This window comes from Ostrinia nubilalis, chromosome 26 (assembly GCF_963855985.1).
Source record: "Ostrinia nubilalis chromosome 26, ilOstNubi1.1, whole genome shotgun sequence".
Taxonomy (NCBI): Eukaryota; Metazoa; Arthropoda; class Insecta; order Lepidoptera; family Crambidae; genus Ostrinia; species Ostrinia nubilalis.
Genome location: NC_087113.1, coordinates 9,680,348 through 9,699,811, shown reverse-complemented (window position 1 = coordinate 9,699,811; position 19,464 = coordinate 9,680,348). Strand labels below are relative to the sequence as shown.

The 19,464-nt window shown below is 36.5% G+C and overlaps 1 protein-coding gene across 1 annotated transcript in view; it reads right to left on the bottom strand.

Moving 5' to 3' along the window:
- The window catches only part of LOC135084444 (uncharacterized), a 38,804-nt gene extending 25,060 nt beyond the window's left edge, over positions 1–13,744 (bottom strand). The window contains exons 1-3 of the mRNA XM_063979226.1: positions 13,532–13,744; positions 11,403–11,542; positions 4,183–4,254 (exon numbers count right to left, since the gene is read on the bottom strand). Coding sequence (XP_063835296.1) covers positions 4,183–4,254; positions 11,403–11,542 — 212 coding nt within the window. The 5' untranslated portion in view covers positions 13,532–13,744. The remainder of the gene's footprint in view (positions 1–4,182; positions 4,255–11,402; positions 11,543–13,531) is intronic.
- Positions 13,745–19,464: the final 5,720 nt, after the last annotated feature.

Sequence of the window (19,464 nt, the reverse complement as noted above, 5' to 3'; positions counted from 1 at the left end):
CTCTAGCATGATTTTTAAGTTCTGAATCATATTTTAAAAAACATCTTTCCCTGCAGCCACTCTTTTTTCTTCTTCAGTCATTCTGAGAATAAATAGTGTATGAATTTATTAAAAAAATGCGCTCGTAAAAATAAACTGTATTCGACGTTTTCTAACGTGTATTTCCGCACTTGCGTCTAGTGGTGGGCGTTAATCAACATAGATAGTTATAAAACCTACATACTAGTTATCTAGAGTCAAAATATTTAACCATTTTCTAAGCTTTATACGACTAGCGATGGATAACTTAACAACAATGAGCAACCAAAAACATAAAGCAACATTCGCAATCAGAATTTCTTATGAAAGAATATGACAAATGTATGTACTGTTGATAATTATCCGATAATTATCATGAAGCGTAATTATCTTGATAATTTCAAACCCTGCTTTCTATTCATCTTGACCTATGTTACTGCCTCCTGAAGTACGAGACCTGTAAGATTGCTTTTTCAGAATAAATTGGAATATTTTTTTATGATCTATATTCCCATTAATACAACCCCTATACAGGCAGTCTACTATTTTCCGAATAATAATATCTAGCTAAGACTAAATAATACTTTAGAATTAATACGAGTTACAATACTCTTGACGAAGACTGAAGTTAATTATCTAACTTCATTTGTTGATACATTAGAAATGTTTAATAAACTAACGCGCTATATGAAATCATAAAGTATCAACAACAATAAACTTCTGCATTTACAGCTGCGTATGACAATACTAATGCAGCAAAAGACCTCGAAACTCCATTAAACTAACACAATAATTAATTAAATCTTTTGGTATACAGAATGTAGTGTTATATTGACCATTACATCAAGGTTAAAAGCCTACAAGGATTTAGCGACAGATATAGCAAAGGAGTGCTACAAGGATCAATACTGGGTCCACTACTATTTAATATGGTAGAATTTAATAATAAGCTTGATATTATTATGAAACTTGGAAAAAAAGTATGACGGCATATAAAGTAAAAGCCCCACAGAGTAAAGAAAGAGGATGAATGTTATATAGCCTACAAGTCAGGTGGTGGCGAACACGACTACCAGAGCAGAGGTTGTCAGAGGATGCCCTCAAGGAGGCGTCCTATCGCCACTACTATGGAACATGGTAGTGGACAGTCTGTTAAGGAAACTAAATGACAGAGGGTACACGGCCATTGGATATGCAGATGACATCACCATACTGTTAAACGGAGGGGCTGAAAACGTGCTATGTGAAATAATGCGTTCAGCCCTACACATTGTTGAAAACTGGTGCAACGACCACCAGCTGTCAGTAAACCCAAACAAAACTGAACTAATCCTTTTCACTAACAAAAGGAAACTACCAGAGCTCCAGCTACCAGAACTCTTTAAAACAAAACTCTCCCTCTCAACACAAGTGAAGTATCTGGGCATCACCTTTGACCACAAATTGAACTGGGCGAGTCATATTGAAAACAAGACAAAGAAGGCCTGTATAGCATTTTATCAGTGTAAAAGACTCATTGGTAGCAGATGGGGTCTTAACCCTAAGATAACACTTTGGCTCTACACATCAGTTATCAGGCCCTCTATCACTTATGGATCAGTTGTCTGGTGGCCCAGAACAAAACTATCCACAGTAAGATCAAAACTCCAAAGCCTGCAACGTCTAGCAAGCATAGCGGCCACTGGTTGCATGAGAACCACACCATCGGCATCACTCGAGTACCTTCTGAATCTTAGACCCTTAGATCTCATCATTCAGGAGGAAGCGCAAGCAGCCGCTCTAAGACTTAAAGGAAACGGCCTATGGAGGCAAAACAAGGAGACAGGACACTCTGCGATCCTGCAGAAAACCATAAAAGAAATACCTCTCACTGAGGCACCCATCGACAGGATACCCTGTGAACACATTTTCGACCGAAGATATAATATCCAACTTACAGCGGAGACGCGAGATTACTCTGGAATCAATGAAGTTAGGATATACACGGACGGCTCCAAAACTCAAACGGGTACAGGAGCTGGTGTCTTCTCGAATGATCTTAATATAAGAATATCAACAACATTAGATAAACACAATACAATTTTCCAAGCAGAATGCATTGGAATTACCAAAGCAGCACAGGCGGTAACAGCCAGAGACATCCGAGGTCTAAACATAAGAATTATCTCGGATAGTGCATCCGTACTGCAAGCGCTAAAAAGCAACACAATAACAACGGCCCTTATATTGGAATGCCATGAAGCGCTCCAAGACATTGCAGCTGTAAATGGAGTTACCCTGCAATGGATCAAAGGGCACAGTAACTCTTTAGGCAACGACGCAGCGGATGAACTGGCAAAAAGAGGTTCGGACACAACAGTATTTGGCCCGGAACCAATACTGCCGATACCACAAGCACAGATCAGGAACTGGCTGCGATCCAAAACAGAAGAAAAACACCACACAGAATGGAAAAATAGCGAAGGATGCAGGCAAACAAAAGATGCGGTTCCGGACGTATCGAAAAAGTTCTCCCGCAGCCTCATCAGACTAAACAGGGACAGCATCCGCAAGGTCTTAAGTGTCATAACCGGACACTGTATGCTAAACAAGCACCTATACAATATAGGTGTCACAGACAGCCCACTATGCAGGGGGTGCATGGAGGCGGAGGAAACACCGCAGCATGTGCTCATGGAGTGCAGTAGCGTGGAAGAACAACGGGCTCAATTTCTTCGATCACCGTCGTCGCTACAGGAAGCCTGCAGCAGCCTGGACGGGCTGCTCGCCTTCTGGGGGGATCTGGGGTGGTTGGAGTAGGAAGATAAACCACAAATCGCGCACAATGGCCCTATCATGAGGCTAAGTGCGGTATTCGATTGCCCTGCTAAACTAACATATAGCCTACAATTCATTAATATTATCAACTTCCAACCAAAAAAGTAAACACGTTAAGTGTTAGTAGGTTAGTCTCAAGGTGATAGTGATTCTGAAACACTCCGACTCTGTGACTAATTTAATTTGCGTGTAGAGTGTGACGCTTTGTTCAACAAAACGTACTAGTCGGAGTTCATAGCTTGCTTTTTTCAACCGATGAACTAAAATGGCTTATGGACGAATAGTCGCCTACAATATTTTTATAGTGGGGTATTTGACGAACTTTGGATGAACTGTCAAAACGAAACTCCCATAGATTTTTACGAAGCCGATGACGTCACTATTTTACTAACTCAATTGACTAACTTTTAACAATTAAAAAGCAACCATCTTCATTTACAGTTAATTTAAAATTAATTAAGGCCAGAATTAAGTATTTAAAAAAAGTTGTGCTTTAGAATTACTGTTGAATGGTGTTAAATAAATACCAAATTGAAATGTCTAACTCAAATCCATCTTAAGTTAGTATTAAAACTTGATAAAAAGTAAAAAAATGAAAAAATACCGATATAACAAAATATAAATAACCACGCGATCGCCTGACGGTAAACAATGAACAAATATCGATCGTGGGCATAGTCTGCATTTTAATTAATTAATTTGCTTGTTACTAGCTAGAATCATCTATGGTATATAAATAAATGGCTTTTGTTCCATATACATTTTGGGACAAATAAATCGAACCACTGTGTTCTCTACTTTTTTAAATCCATTCAATAATTTTTGATCTTATCGCGTATAAAAAACAGACAGACGCTACAAAGGACTTTTTTATTTAATAACGGGACTATTTCCACCTCTCGTTCCCACCACTGCAACTCCTGTGTAGCCAGGATCTACAGCTTGACCGCCAATAAAAACCCAACCAGTGAAGGTCAAGTTTGTCCCGGGGGAAAGTTAAACTGTCATTGGACCCACAACAAATTTAATCAGAAGACCATAGGAGGAGTTGGAAGTTAAGGTTCGACTTATTTAATAATGTTTTGTAAAATAATAGTTGCGTTAGACTAAATGTATCTTAGGCTCGAACAGACGGTGAAACGCAACTGCAACGAAACTGCAACTTCTAGTTACTTTTGAGTTGCATCTAAGTTTGAAAGTTTCAAACTGGTCGCGTCATGTGTGGTCTCTCAACGGACGTTATGGCAGAAACTTAGATGCAACTCAAAAGTAACTAGAAGTTGCAGTTTCGTTGCAGTTGCGTTTCACCGTCTGTTCCGGGCCTTAAAGTTATTAATAATCCATTACCTTTTTAAGCCAGCCAAAACCACAGTGCCATTGTAGTCGGCAACTATTCTACCATGAAACTTCTCTACGGTACTAAAAACAAAAGGTGCGAGTGAAGGAGACAGCACAAGTCCTTGTTATTGAAGAGTTCTTGGCATATCCATGCATGAAAGCCAGGCGTTCATGCAAAATCAAATATTGCATGATCATGCAAACATAAATACATTCGCAAACAAAATACATCTTCTGCAAATAGGTTTCAAAAAGCGCGTACGAGTGTACGCAAAGGTGCCAACACATTATAGCATTTACTTGTAACAGAACATCGAATCGCGTTTTAAAGGTAGACGTAAAAAGTCCTGTGTTAAAGATTCATTGGTATTAATTTGAGTTCTCAAGCTGTTTGTGTGGGACCAGCACTGAAATCTCAAAAAATTCCGTCTGATCGGACTAAGAAGTACTTTTTTTTTGGCCCTATACAAAAGTTATTGAGCTTTAGGAACAGACCTTTATACAGCTTATAAAAGTTTTAAAATAACATCAGTTTGTACAGAGAACCTGTTTATTTTGATGTTGATAACACTAATCCTGTAATTAATTATTACATTTGTCATAAAGTACCGAATTTTTTGCAAAATTGATAAGCAGATAAGTATAACCCCCGGATAATAACGGTGCTTCGGTGCATTATTATCGTTATGTTTGATTATTTAAAGTGTGACACTTTTGGGACTTTAACAGAAAAAAGTATGCGGATAACATATTATAAACATCTATCTATATATACAGTGTGAGTCACGTTAAAGTGTACATATGAAAATAAATGAAACTAGACCTATTTTTATCGACAAAAAAGAGGTCAAAAAATTTTTGAGATTTTTTTTTAATTTTTTATAGAATTTTTTTTGTTCCAATTACTTATTGTAAAGAAAACGTAGTAACTTTTAAACTAAGCGGTATATCCTGATAAAATAAAAACAGTAATAATGCTAAATAACAGGCAATACTACAAAAATACATAAAATACACAAAAAATGCCAACAAATAATAAAAAATGATACTTTTTGAAAAAAATCTGCTTTTAAATTCGTGTTTTTTTGGTTATTTGATAAATTTCTCCAAAAAATGCCCCTATAACAGGTGGTTTTTATTATTTTGTATTATTTTCTATCGTATTATCTTTGTATAACCAAAAATCGCATGTCTCTATCCCTAACACAACATTTGCTATGATCGTTTGAACAAAGGCCTGCCACAACATTATCCTCCGATACAGGTAGAGACAATTTTAATTTTAACTAAAATGCTTATTTTACATCGTAATCTTTTGTTTTTATTTGAAATCTAACTTGTCTTTATCAAAATTACAAATCTAGAGCCATTTTCAGTTTCGTTGTTAACGAAGCGTTGAATGGCGCACCCGGAGAGGCTTAGTTCAAACGATCATTGCAAACGTTGTGATAGGGATAGAGACATGCGATTTTTGGTTTTACGAAGGTAATACGATAGAGAATAATACAAAGTAATAAAAACCACCTGTTATAGGGGCATTTTTTGGAGAAATTTATCAAATAACCAAAAAAACACGAATTTAAAAGCAGATTTTTTTCAAAAAGTATCATTTTTGTTTGTTTGTTGGCCTTTTTTGTGTATTTTATGTATTTTTTTAGTATCGCCTGTTATTTAGCATTATTACTGTTTTTATTTTATCAGGATATACCGCTTAGTTTAAAAGTTATTACGTTTTCTTTACAATACGTAATTGGAAGAAAAAAAATTCTATAATTTTTTTTAAAAAAAACTCCAAAAATTTTTGACCTCTTTTTTGTCGATAAAAATAGGTCTAGTTTCATCTATTTTCATATGTACACTTTAACGTGACTCACACTGTATAAAAGAAAGTCGTGTTAGTTACACCACTTATAACTCAAGAACGGCTAAACAGATTTAGCTGAAAATTGTCAGGGAGGTAGTTTAGAGCCAGGAGAAGGACATAGGATACTTTTTATCCCGTTAGAAATAAAAAAAAAGTCTGCTTATTTATTGCCATTAAGGCGGAACAAAGTTCGCCGGGTCAGCTAGTAATAGATAAAGACCTACATTTTATCTGAGAGTGAACGTTGTATCCGTTAACTGATTTTAACGGAATTTGATTTTGATATTAAATAATCAATTTACCCAAGCTTGTACAGATAACAGACAGCTAAAGTACGGCCAACGAGAAGCGATACCAAATGTAAACAAACCCAATATCATGGTCATTTGAAATAGCAGGGGTGCATAACTTTTTAATAGTTAGATTACATATTTTTGTAGACAATATGGTTTTAAAAAATATCTATCAAACCATAAAAATAGATGTTTTATCGAATTTTCATTTTGTCATAATTTGAATTATTGTATAATGTAGATTTAAATTAAATAACAAGAATAATAATAACATTTCTGCCTCACAATGTGGCCGGTGTATGGCAACAGGCCTACCCCTTTTTCATAGAGACTTAAATATATCGGAATAATAAAATAAGAACCGACAAGTAACAGTTTCGCCCTCGTGAATTGCAACAACTATGTATACTAAAATGGAAGTCCGAATGTTGACGAACCCGTCTAACTTTGACATATTTTGGCGGGAGAACGAGACATTACGACAAATACACAAGATTGGAAGAGACAGAATAGATTGTCAATTCGAAAGTCGAATCGACCTTTTGTATCGCTTCTCGTTGGCCGTACTTTAGGAGTCGAACTGTTCGCCAGTAATCGGCCGTAATCGGTCGGATTTTTCATTATCATTATCATCACAGACGATAGCAATAACATTATATACAGTGTGAGTCACGTTAAAGTGTACATATGAAAATAGACGAAACTAGACCTATTTTTATCGACAAAAAAGAGGTCAAAATTTTTTTGAGATTTTTTTTTAATTTTTTATAGAATTTTTTTTCTTCCAATTACTTATTGTAAAGAAAACCTAATAACTTTTAAACTAAGCGGTATATCCTGATAAAATAAAAACAGTAATAATGCTAAATAACAGGCAATAATAAATAAAAATATACATAAAATACATAAAAAAGGCCAACAAATAATAAAAAATGATACTTTTTGAAAAAAAACTGCTTTTAAATTCGTGTTTTTTTGGTTATTTGATAAATTTCTCCAAAAAATGCCCCTATAACCGGTGGTTTTTATTACTTTGTATTATTCTCTATCGTATTACCTTCGTAAAACCAAAAATCGCATGTCTCTATCCCTATCACAACGTTTGCAATGATCGTTTGAACTAAGCCTCTCCGGGCGCGCCATTCAACGCTTCGTTAACAACGAAACTGAAAATGGCTCTAGATTTGTTATTTTGATAAAGACAAGTTAGATTTCAAATAAAAACAAAAGATTTCGAAGTAAAATAAGCATTTTAGTTAAAATTAAAATTGTCTCTAACTGTAGCGGAGAATAATGTTGTGGCAGGCCTTTGTTCAAACGATCATAGCAAATGTTGTGATAGGGATAGAGACATGCGATTTTTGGTTTTACAAAGTTAATACGATAGAGAATAATACAAAGTAATAAAAACCACCTGTTATAGGGGCATTTTTTGGAGAAATTTATCAAATAACCAAAAAAACACGAATTTTAAAGCAGATTTTTTTCAAAAAGTATCATTTTTTATTATTTGTTGGCCTTTTTTGTGTATTTTATGTATTTTTTTAGTATTTCCTGTTATTAAGCATTATTACTGTTTTTATTTTATCAGGATATACCGCTTAGTTTAAAAGTTATTACGTTTTCTTTACAATAAGTAATTGGAAGAAAAAAAATTCTATAAATTTTTTTAAAAAAATCTCAAAAAATTTTTGACCTCTTTTTTGTCGATAAAAATAGGTCTAGTTTCATCTATTTTCATATGTACACTTTAACGTGACTCACACTGTATTTTTGTTCCAAAATCGGCCTTATCAGAAGAACATAAGATAGTACGGTGATAAACGGATAAACAAACTTAACGTTTAAACTAATTGATCTCTTAAGCTAGTCATCATTACGCTAATATTTGTCTCTGGAGAGATTCGAATGCGCTTTAGACGTAGTAATCGTGGTCTGTATTAAATTATTAACGGGGCGTGCGACATTCCCATACAAAAATGACACGCCCCGTGCACGCCCCGTAGTTGTGTGAATGCACCTTTAAATGTTGAAAAGGGTACTGTTTTAATGTTGCTAGAATTCATTATGATTATAATGCTGTCCAAAAACGTGTTGTTTGGTACAGCAAACAAGGATTCCCATTGTTATTATACGAACCTTGAAATGTATGCAAACACGTTGATATTATGATTATGAAAGAATTTCGTCAGTGTGAAGTTTGACGAAGTTGTTCGTAAAGTTACGTATTTTTAAAACACTATGGGCCTATTACAAAAAGTTGAACGCGCGTTGAACTAAAAAAACTCAGTAAAACTCATTTATTTCTGTAAATAGGCTTAAAAAAAGCACTTTTACACGTCCCAGTATTAACCCTACCACTGCTTCAGGACAATAAATAAATGGGCCAGTGCTGAGAAGAAGCAGCGCAAGAAACTCAGTCACTATTGTCAGCCTCTTTTTCAAAGGTTTACAGGCTTTCAAAGTTATAAATATTTATGCGAGCTAGGCAGTAACGCATCCCAAACATTTTTATCTTTTAAATAATCATCGACTTTATAGTAGCCCTATTTCATTAAGGTACTTTTAATTGTCCAGCAGTGGACGTCTTTCGGCTGAAACGAACGAACGAACGAACTTTTAATATGTGCTTTGAATTTATGAATGGGTAGTTCTACACTTGTTTAAATTGAGCTTTAGTATGAAAGTGTCATTTCACTGTCACTAAGACAGTGGCGCCGACTGTGACCGCTGAACCATATTTGCAATCAGCAGTTTGGCGCCATTTTATGAGGGCTGTCGACAAGGGAGGATATTGTAATACTGTAATAATAGAGTGGGCCAACTGTTTACTGGCAATTAGTGGTGACTGAGTTTGTTCCGGCGTTTCTTCTCAGCACTTGCCATATGTTTGTCTCGAAGCGCTGGTAGGGCCCAAAAGATAAGGAGACATGTAAAGTGCCCCATAAGGGCTATCTTTTCTTTTTTATTGTTAACTATATTTTGACGTTCATAAGTGCCACTTGTGGTCTAAACTAAATAAATATTTTTGATTTTGATTTTTAAAACTAGATAGATGCGAGCCATCGAAGGAGCGCCAAAGAGCCTCCTACCGCCACGTACGTTGTAACGTTTGTACGTCAGAAATGATATGAACACACTTTATCATAATTAAAATAGCCATGAAGTTAACGGCGTTATGGCAGCAAGGCCAGTTATTAAATGGATGCCTACACCAATTCAATTGACTTTAAATTGAATTAATTTCGTTGCGAATTAGGTACCGACCAAATGAACATAATAATATATGTGAAAGCAAAATAGTGTTGTTTTGATCGCCATTAATTAACGAATAGTGTATAAAAACGATAAAATAAAATTATGAAAGCAAACTTAAAGGCTTTGTACTATACTGTACTATTCGCTCTCATGCGGCATTTTCATAGACATGCGAGCATTCACAAACGCTTTAAAATCCATTAAAAAATAAACATGCTGGCTGTACAGTCACAGATTTTGATACAGCAGGAATAAAGCTCAAGTCAACATCCTCCTTTACACTAAAGCCTTGTATTCACTAGGACAAATGTCCCGCAGTGTCACGAAAGATACGCAAGAAAGAAGAAAGGACGTCCATTAATTACGTGAGACAATTTTGACAATTTATCAACCCCCCAGCCCCCCTTGGTGAGATTTTTCCAATTTTTCTCGTAATTTTACCCAGTTTTTTGCTGAAAAAAATTACGTGATATTTGTCGAGATTTAGTTAGGTTTTTCTTGACCCCCTCTCCCCCCTACGTCTCGCGTAGTAATTAATGGACGCCCCCAAAATGACTAGCGGCGAATCGCCCGTCTTTGCTTGACATTCTGAACGACACATGTGCAGGATGTTTGTCTCTTATTGAATATCTTAACTTCTTTTTTATAACAGTCAGCATTTTAAACTTGATTCCCTAACCATTTGCATACAATTTTTAGCCATAATATCTTGGCATAATTTAATTACGCATAATAATAGTTACGCATAATATTTTGTATTTAAAAAAATAATATACCACCGCTTAGGGATGGCCCTAGACACCTTAGCCTATTTGTCACTATATCAACAGAGTTACCTATATCAGTTAATTTAATATTATGCGAAAAAAAATGCCAGTCTTTATGCCACAGTATAGTTGTAAAAACATGCGAATGGAAGGGATCCCTTAAAGCTTGACTTGTAGGCTTTACCAGGGGTTCCCAAAGGGAAGGCTCCCAGAGGGGGCCGCGGGCCATCTGTGTAGAATACATTCTAGACTGCTCGATACGACCAATAAATAATCTGGACTGGATGATGGGGGCGCGGATAGGGTTGCCAGGTGTCCAGCTATAGCCGGACATGTTTGGCTTTTTACGGTTTTGTCCGGCAAAATATTGGCTTGTCCGGCTTTTGTTAGGCTTTTATGTGGCTGCCGCGCCAGGCGAAAATCGAGCTACAGAATAATATCAAGCTCACGCATCAGGATGTTAGGCAACCAATGATAGTAGATATGATATAGTTGATAACCGATGATAGTAGGTAGATAGTACTCACTAATTGCACAGGGGGCCCCCGTGACATGTCCGGCTTTTTGGGTAAATAAATCTTTGGACAATCTTTGGACAATTTCACACAGCGCCAGCTAGCCCCAAAGTAAGCAACTTAATGCTTGTGTTATGGGTGCTAGCTTAACGGATATACTACTTATATACTTTTTTAATTTTTTAAAATACATAAATATTATACATAGTCACACCCAGACCCGTCACAGAAATTAAAATTCATCATTTCAATTTCTGCCCGGCCGGGAATCGAACCCGGGACCTCTCGGCATAGTAGTCCGTTCTGAATCACTACACCAAATGTCCGGTCAAATGATGCACAGAGTTTTTGGACCTGGCAACCCTAGGCGCAGATTGCTTTGTATGTTCGAAAGGGGGTGCGTATCAAATACGTTTGGGAACCCCTGCTTTAAACAAACGCTTTTGGAATTTAGCCAAAGAAGTTTTTAAAATATAGAGAGTAAAAACAACATAAAAGGCACAAAAACATAATCAAAATCTGCTTAACTTACCTTCTTGTGAGATCAAGGTTTGGTTCCTGGGGCAGACTGTTGCTGATCATTACGTAGTAAATCAAACAACCCATGAGTATGATGAACATCACGACTTGGTTTCTCCGTGAACGATACCATCGTTTAATCATCACTGTCATCTACAAATATTAAAAAGGATTAGAATAGAATGGGTTTATGACACAATAAAAGAGACACAATACAGAAAAAAACAACAAAAAACACATATATATGTATGTAGGCTATTAAAACAAAGAGGTAAAGGTGAGAAAAAACTGTGCCAATAGGCACCCACTCAGCATTTATCGTGACATGCTCAAAATTAAAGGGCAAGTCACGAAGCTGGTCTTCCGCGGACGCCCTTGATTACTGCTAAATTCAAAACTATATGTAACCTATTTTAGGAAATTGTTGGAGAGACAACTGTAGTGGAGTGTGTAATAAGTTTTTCTTAAATGATAGGTATTATTTTAGAATCAGAACTGTAGTGTTTTTTCTTTGAAAAATCTTTCTTTTGAGGAGTGTAGAGTGCCAAATTGTAATCTTGACTAAAAATATTTCATGCATTATTCTTTACAATAATATTTTTATATCCATTATCAATTACAAAATAGATAATACTGCAAGAAACCTGGGCTATCAAATTATGCAAATATACCTACTGCATGTTAAAAAAAACATATTATCTGCTGATTCTTCATTAGGTACATGTGCTTAATTAATGAAAGTTTTATTTGCTGATACTATGTCGATACAAATTTTTATGATATTCATAATGAACATAATAATATCTGGACTCAAACAGGAACTGGGCTGATAGTATTCGCCATAGAAAATTATACTCTATTGCAAATACTTTTAAATAAAGGGTCATTGATAAATAATGAACGATAAAGCTAGAACTAGTGGATTGTTAAACTCTTATTTCAAATAGTAACTACAATAAATACATTCAAATTGGGACAGGCAGTATTAACATAACATAACACAGTTAAATATTAAGTTATTGGTGCATTAAGATACCGTTTATTGAGTTACAGTTAGTCGTAGCTGAGCTGTTCGATTTCAACAGAGGTTCACATTTACAAAATGTTCTCGTTGTATTCGGAAAAACTGGTCACTGTTTACGAGCCTACAGCTACTTGAGTAAATGTTGTAATCTTATCAAGTACGTCTACATCTCTCTCGTGCATATCTTATGCTCACAAACCTTAGTTTGTTTACGCAATGATTCTGTTAGCTATATTGAACGTACATAGCTACTGCTAAAAGTAGGTCTATATGAGCAATAAATTTTGTAGGAGGAAAACTACTATTTCTTTACTAATGAGAGTTTTCGCGAATAAAAGATCCGCTAGATGGCGGGACGTGGATGTGGGGTCTGACTGCTGCGTGATTAGTGGATTTTGACATATCTGTCAATGTCATGTCAAAAATAACCAATCATGCAGCATTTGGACCTCGTGTCTACGTATTGCCATCTGGCGGACTTTTCATTCGCGAAAACCCTCATTAAAATACTGTTATGTCTAAAAACCCAAGATTACGTTCATTTTGCCTACTTCTCTCTGTTATAATACATGTTTAATTTCAAATTATAAGTCCTAAAGGAATACAATGATTGTAATGTAATGTTAATAATATGTAATGTGACTGTGAGAAAATAATTAATTTTATTCTAGGCTTAGATTTCTTAGTGAGCAAAATAATGACTGTTGACTGTTGCTATATCTGAATACATGAATGCAATTAAAATTAATATTATTTAATTTTCTGACTGTATAAACTCCGATCCACTTACAATTTTATAAAAATAAAAAGGCAGCAACTTTAAAATTGCGAGTAGCTCCATATTTAAGGAAAAATAACACCAATCACAAATAAATATTAGTATTTTTTCACAAGTAGACTGCTGCATTATTCTGTAAACCATGTTATAATAATAATATTACGAAACGATCAAATCTCGCACCAGTTATTGCATAAAGATTACGCCTAAACAATTTATGAAAACTAGTTTTACACCACGGTTTTTATGCAAATTATTTATATATTTTTTTTCCTTTTATAGTAGAATCTGTAATTATATTTATTAGGCTAAATATGGACAATTATAAGATAAAACTTACCGGTAAATTAGCTAAACAGGAAAATCACTGGACAAATCTGCACCAGTGATATTTTTGCAAAAAGTATCGATTTTTTACGAACCAGTGCGCTACGAAAAGTTCACGAGCTTCACACAAAACACACGAGCACTCCTACGCCCACTAACGCCTAATAATACACTCAAAATGATAATAATGCGATAAAAACTGATAAAAACACGAAAATCATCTGCTCACTTGCAGGCTGACAGACAGTTTGACACATAGAGAAAAGTAATACATAGGAAATAGAGAACCCTCTCTGTCAAATTTTTGAGCCTACTAATTGACAGCCTGGTGTTAAATTCCCTGTACTTAACCTACGTACGTAACGCTCACATACATACATAGTACACGCACACATACATACATAAAGTCCACGCACACATACACACAGTTCACGCACACATAGGCCCTCATAACCTTCAAAGAATTATTGTTTTTATGATGTACAATGTAGAATTTTTTCAAATCCATTATTTTGAAAATATTTATCTTTATGGTGTACGTATTGTATTATTTTCAAAACAATGGATTTGGAAAAATTCTACATTGCACATGGAAATGCAAATAAGTAAACAAAAACTTTTGAATTTAATAATTTTACTTTATTTATGAACACACATAATATTATACACCAAAAGCGTCTTTTCGCAAAGTTTTCAACAACACTAAAAAAGCATTTGCACATTGAGAAAACTCAGATCACTTGTGAACATAACAGAAAGTTTCTTCGCGATTCACGAAGGAACGAACAAAACTCCGATGAACCAGAACAGCAGCAGGTACGAAGGAATGAACTTGAATTTGACTCGACGACTCTTCAATACTTTAATAGGGCCACAGAAAACTTAAATGATGGCTAAGAAAACAAGAATGCATTTAACATAACAAAAACAACACCGGCCATTTTGGAGGAAAAACAATGTTGCCATATGTTAAATAGTAATTTCTACTACTCTTTTATGTAAATTATAACAAAAATGTCAATGTTCAGTTTTAAATTAAAACAAATTAATTTCATTTAAAAAAAGTTTTCACATTGTAATTAACAATATTCTCAAATATATTTTAATTAAGAAAAAAATGAAAATATGAAGGAAACAGGAGCAGCGACATCTAGAGCGTTTTAGGGTAGTTAAAAAGTATTTGAATTTATTCACCGATGTCGCTGTTTGGAAGCAAGTTTCACTTCGATGACCGTTGTATGGAAGTTTCCACACCCTGGTTTGACAAATGACATTAATGACAAATGAAATGAACAGTGCATAGTTCACGGGTAAATCCGCGAAACAGTAAAAAACATATGTTCCGATCGATAAAAAAAAAACTGTTGTAGTTCTGGTAAATTAAACTTCTGAATAACGATTCATACAAGTTTCCACATAAGGCGCCATGATCCATATTGATTAAATACTTCAAGTTATTTCGATAATCAAGAAAACACGCACTAAACGTCATTACCATCACAGTAAAAATACTGACCTTTGCCGTTGTCTTTTAATTTTTTTTACTTTACCTATACACAGACCAGATTTTGATTATAAATTTAAAATGTACATATTTACCGTGACAAAATAACAAAATTATATTGAAATCGTATTAGCCAATAAAATGGAATCATGAATTGAAATATTGTCACGAGAAATCGTCATAGCCATCGCGGCAGCATCAAAGGTTCTTTAATGTGGCCGCGACGCGACTTATCCCCGCTTGTGTCCGCGCGTCCCACTCTTCAATTCGTTGCTCGTAACAGAACAGAATGCACGTAAAATTTACGCAGCTCCGAGACTTTTTAAACTCCGAAAACGAGAGACACTCGCAGTTTGTCATCGGCTCGCGTCATTCCCATTTTGTGCGATTTGGTAAGTTTTATATATCGATATTTTTCTAATAATTAGCACTTTGTAGCATGTGATTACAATAAAAAAATGGCGATATTGAGGTGTCCCAATAGTGGTGACAATTATTTTTATATAATTTTAAAATCGTTTTCGTCATTACCATTAACATCATTACCATATCATTTAGGCTTATGGTGATGACACTTTGTATATGGTAATGATGACTATGAATGGTTTCCTAAAAGAACAATGGGACAAAACGTCCCCAGAACTGTAGCACTTTAATACCTACCTTATAATATGATAGTAGGGTCAGGGAGGCAACAGTGACTCACTTTTTTTTCGAAGCTTAATAAAAATAGATATCGCTTTAATATTGGCCTAAAATTTGCTCACATTTTAGATACACTATTGAACTGTAACTGAGCACTCATGATTCTACATTATTTACTACTTATGTCAAAGTAGGAACCTAAAACAAAAAAATGATAATTGAGCCACTGTGGACTACTAGGTGTACACACTGACTCACTACCGTGGTACACAGTATTAACGTGGTACGGCAGTATTTATATGAAAAGAAAATGCCCATTCCGCGTAGTTTTTTATTAGATAATAACAAAACTGCACAAGCTATTCTTATTATAATCAACAATTCAACACGACTCTTAGTACTTTTATTGCTACCTATAAGATCTTAAGTCATCTCAATCTCTTCGTTATTTATTTCTTCCCTATTTTTCTGTCGGTTTTTTTCCGTGGCATTCTGTAAATAAAAAACAAAATTCGATTTAAAGTTATAAAAATATTGAATTCGTATAAAGTATTAAAATTGAGTCACTGTGTACTTCTACGCCATTTTGTAAATATTTGATCAAAAAAACCAAGATGTAAAACAAATTAGTCAAAATTCGGATTAAAGACAATTGATACAAGACCTACTATCCGATAAATATAACGGCTATTACCTATAGCAACAAACAAAGATATGAAAACAATCGAAACTCACCTTAGAATGTAATTTAGTGGGCGCGAAAACAAAAAACATTCCCTCACCCTTCCGCACGGCACTTGACCGGCGAGCAAACTGGTTTAAACGTGTTCGGGTACCAAGACCTTTGAATCGGTAAAAGAGACAAATATATATTCCTATGCCTTCAGGTCGAAACATGACTGAGCCACTGTAGCCGACCGAGTCACTGTTGCCTCCTTGACCCTACATGATAATACTATAATTTTATGATAATATGACAGCTCAAGTGTGACATGCATGTCTCAGAAAAAAGTTATATCTAAAATAAGAATCCATAAGCAACCCTGAAAAAATACATACAAAATCACTTTTGACCGACTTCAATGGGTATCACGACAGCTTGACCCCGGGACAATTCGACTCCTGTGACAACTCGACCCCTGCGACAACTCAAACCCTGCGACAACTTGATTTTTTTCAACACTCAACACTTTTGACTTACTTTAAATGGTTTCACGACTGCTGGACCATACGACAGCTGAACCCTACGACCACTCGAACCCTCCGACAACTTGACCCCTGCGACAACTCGATTAAATTACTTTTGACCTACTTCAAACGGTATCACGACTGCTTGAGCGTTAAGAAAACTCGACCTGGACACCTCGATCCTTGCGACAAGTCGATCTCTATTACAACTCGACCCCTGTGACAAGTCGAACACTGCGACACGTCAACCCCTGCGACTACTCTGAGCATTTATTCTAGATTCTGTTCAGGCATTGATTGATGGAGCTAAATGGTTTACAATAAGTATCATAGTTGTCATCGGGGTCGAACTGTCGTAGGTTCCCTACGACAGTTCGACAACTGGACCCCTGTGACAACTCGACCCCTGCGATAACAAGATTAAATTAATTTTAACCTACTTTAAACGAAGCTCGACCCTACAAAAACTTGACCCGGACAACTCGACCCCTACGACAAGTCCAAAATATTCAACTATGATACTTATTGGAAACCATTTAGCTCCATCAATCAATGCCTGAACTGTATCTACAATAAATGCTCAGAGTAGTCGCAGGGGTTGACGTGTCACAGTGTTCGACTTGTCACAGGGTCACAAGTACAAGTTGTCGGAGGGTTCGAGTGGTCGTAGGGTTAAGCAGTCGTAGGGTCCAGCCACTAGCGGCGTAAGGGGGGGGCGGTCCGCCCCGGGTGCCACTCATCAGGGGGTGACAAAAGTCACGCAGATTAGTACTCACTGGCGCTAGTATAACGAGGATATGCCATGATTGGGGGGGGGGGGGGGGGGTGTTGCGATTAGTATCATATAGCTCATTCGAACTAACACCTTTCATTCATTCAATCGGTAACCCAAAAGAGGGGGTGCACCAGACCATTTTGGGGTGTCTTACCTCCCCACTATATGTATACCCAACTTACTTACATTAAGGACTTATGACGGGGGATGCTGTGCTGTGCTATGCCCCGGGTGCCAACCCATGCTACGCCGCCACTGTCCAGCAGTCGTGAAACCATTATTTTGAAGTAAGTTAAAAGTGTTGAGTGTTGAAAAAAATCAAGTTGTCGCAGGGTTTGAGTTGTAGCAGGGGTCGAGTTGTCACAGTTGTCAAGCTGTCGTGCCCTTTGAAGTTGGTCAAAAGTGATTTTGTATGTATTTTTTCAGGGTTGCTTATGAATTTTTATTTTTGATATAACTTTTCTGAGACATGTCACACTTGAGCTGTCATATAATAAAATTATAGTATTCAATTCAATTTATTCATTTAAAGATAACAATGATCCACATGGTTAGTAAATGGGTGCCTTATACAACTATGTTAGTAATTTACTTATTATAACATACCACTAATTATCCAACCCGTTCGGTAAGAAGTAGCCGAAGGAAATGACGGATAATAGGAGAGTCGTACCTCTCCGCCACGGTCTTCAGGATACTGTTGGGGCTCGCCCGTATCCTACTGAGCAACGAGGCAGTCTTCTTGCATAGGACAGCAAAGAAGCCGTCAGTATGCGACTGAGCAAACATTTCCGAAGCACTGCAGAAGCGAGGCAAGCCCAACAGCACCCTGAAACCGTTGTTATATTGGACCCGAAGGACGCCAAGCGATTTCTGCGAGTACGTGGTCCATAGGTTTCCCGTGTGACTCTGACAGTATGCTTTAAACAGAGTGATCTTGACATGGTCATTACATCGGGCAAACCTGCGAGCCAACATATTACACCTTACTGCCAGCGCCCTTCGTTCCCTCTCGATATCAACATGATCTTTAAGGTCATCAGTAACGTAGTGTCCGAGATATTTAAATTTAGTGACTCTGTTTAACTTTACCCCATTCAGCAAGAGGTCGGGTACCACGTTTGGACATTTACTGGCGGCCTTAAATACCATGTATTCGCTCTTCTTCACATTATACAAATAAGCCATGGCATTTAGCATACGCTTCACACACACCCACCATCTTTCTGAGAGCCCCCATTGTTGGCGCCAGCAGTACCATATCATCAGCGTAGCTTATGTTGTTGATACAAACACCATCTACCCAGCATCCGATACGCATACTGCTAAGGGCAACAATGAGGTCATTTACGTATAGGTTGAAAAGCCTGGGAGACGTCAGCCCACCCTGTCTCACCCCGCACTGCAACCCATACTCCTCAGAAAAAACGTTAGCCCATCTTACGCTGTTAATCTGGTTAGCATACTAATAATGGAATATTTGTGATACTTCTGACGGGACGCCCTGCCTCCTCATCTTATCCCAAAGGATGTCATAAGACACAAGATCGAACGCCTTGGAGAGGTCGAGGAAGCATGCGTAAATGGAAGTCCCCTGATCCGTGTAGTACCTGACAGTGTGCTTAAGACTAAGGATGGCGCTCTCGGTCGACAGTCCAGGCTTAAACCCGAATTGAGCATTATGTGATTTTAAATATTTATCTAGTAGAGAGTCAAGCACACTGTCAAGGACCTTTGCCGTGATTGTAGCTAGAGAGATCGGTCGGGTATTAGCATGGTCTATCATACAAGGTAGGTATTAAAGTGCTACAGTTCTGGGGACGTTTTGTCCCAT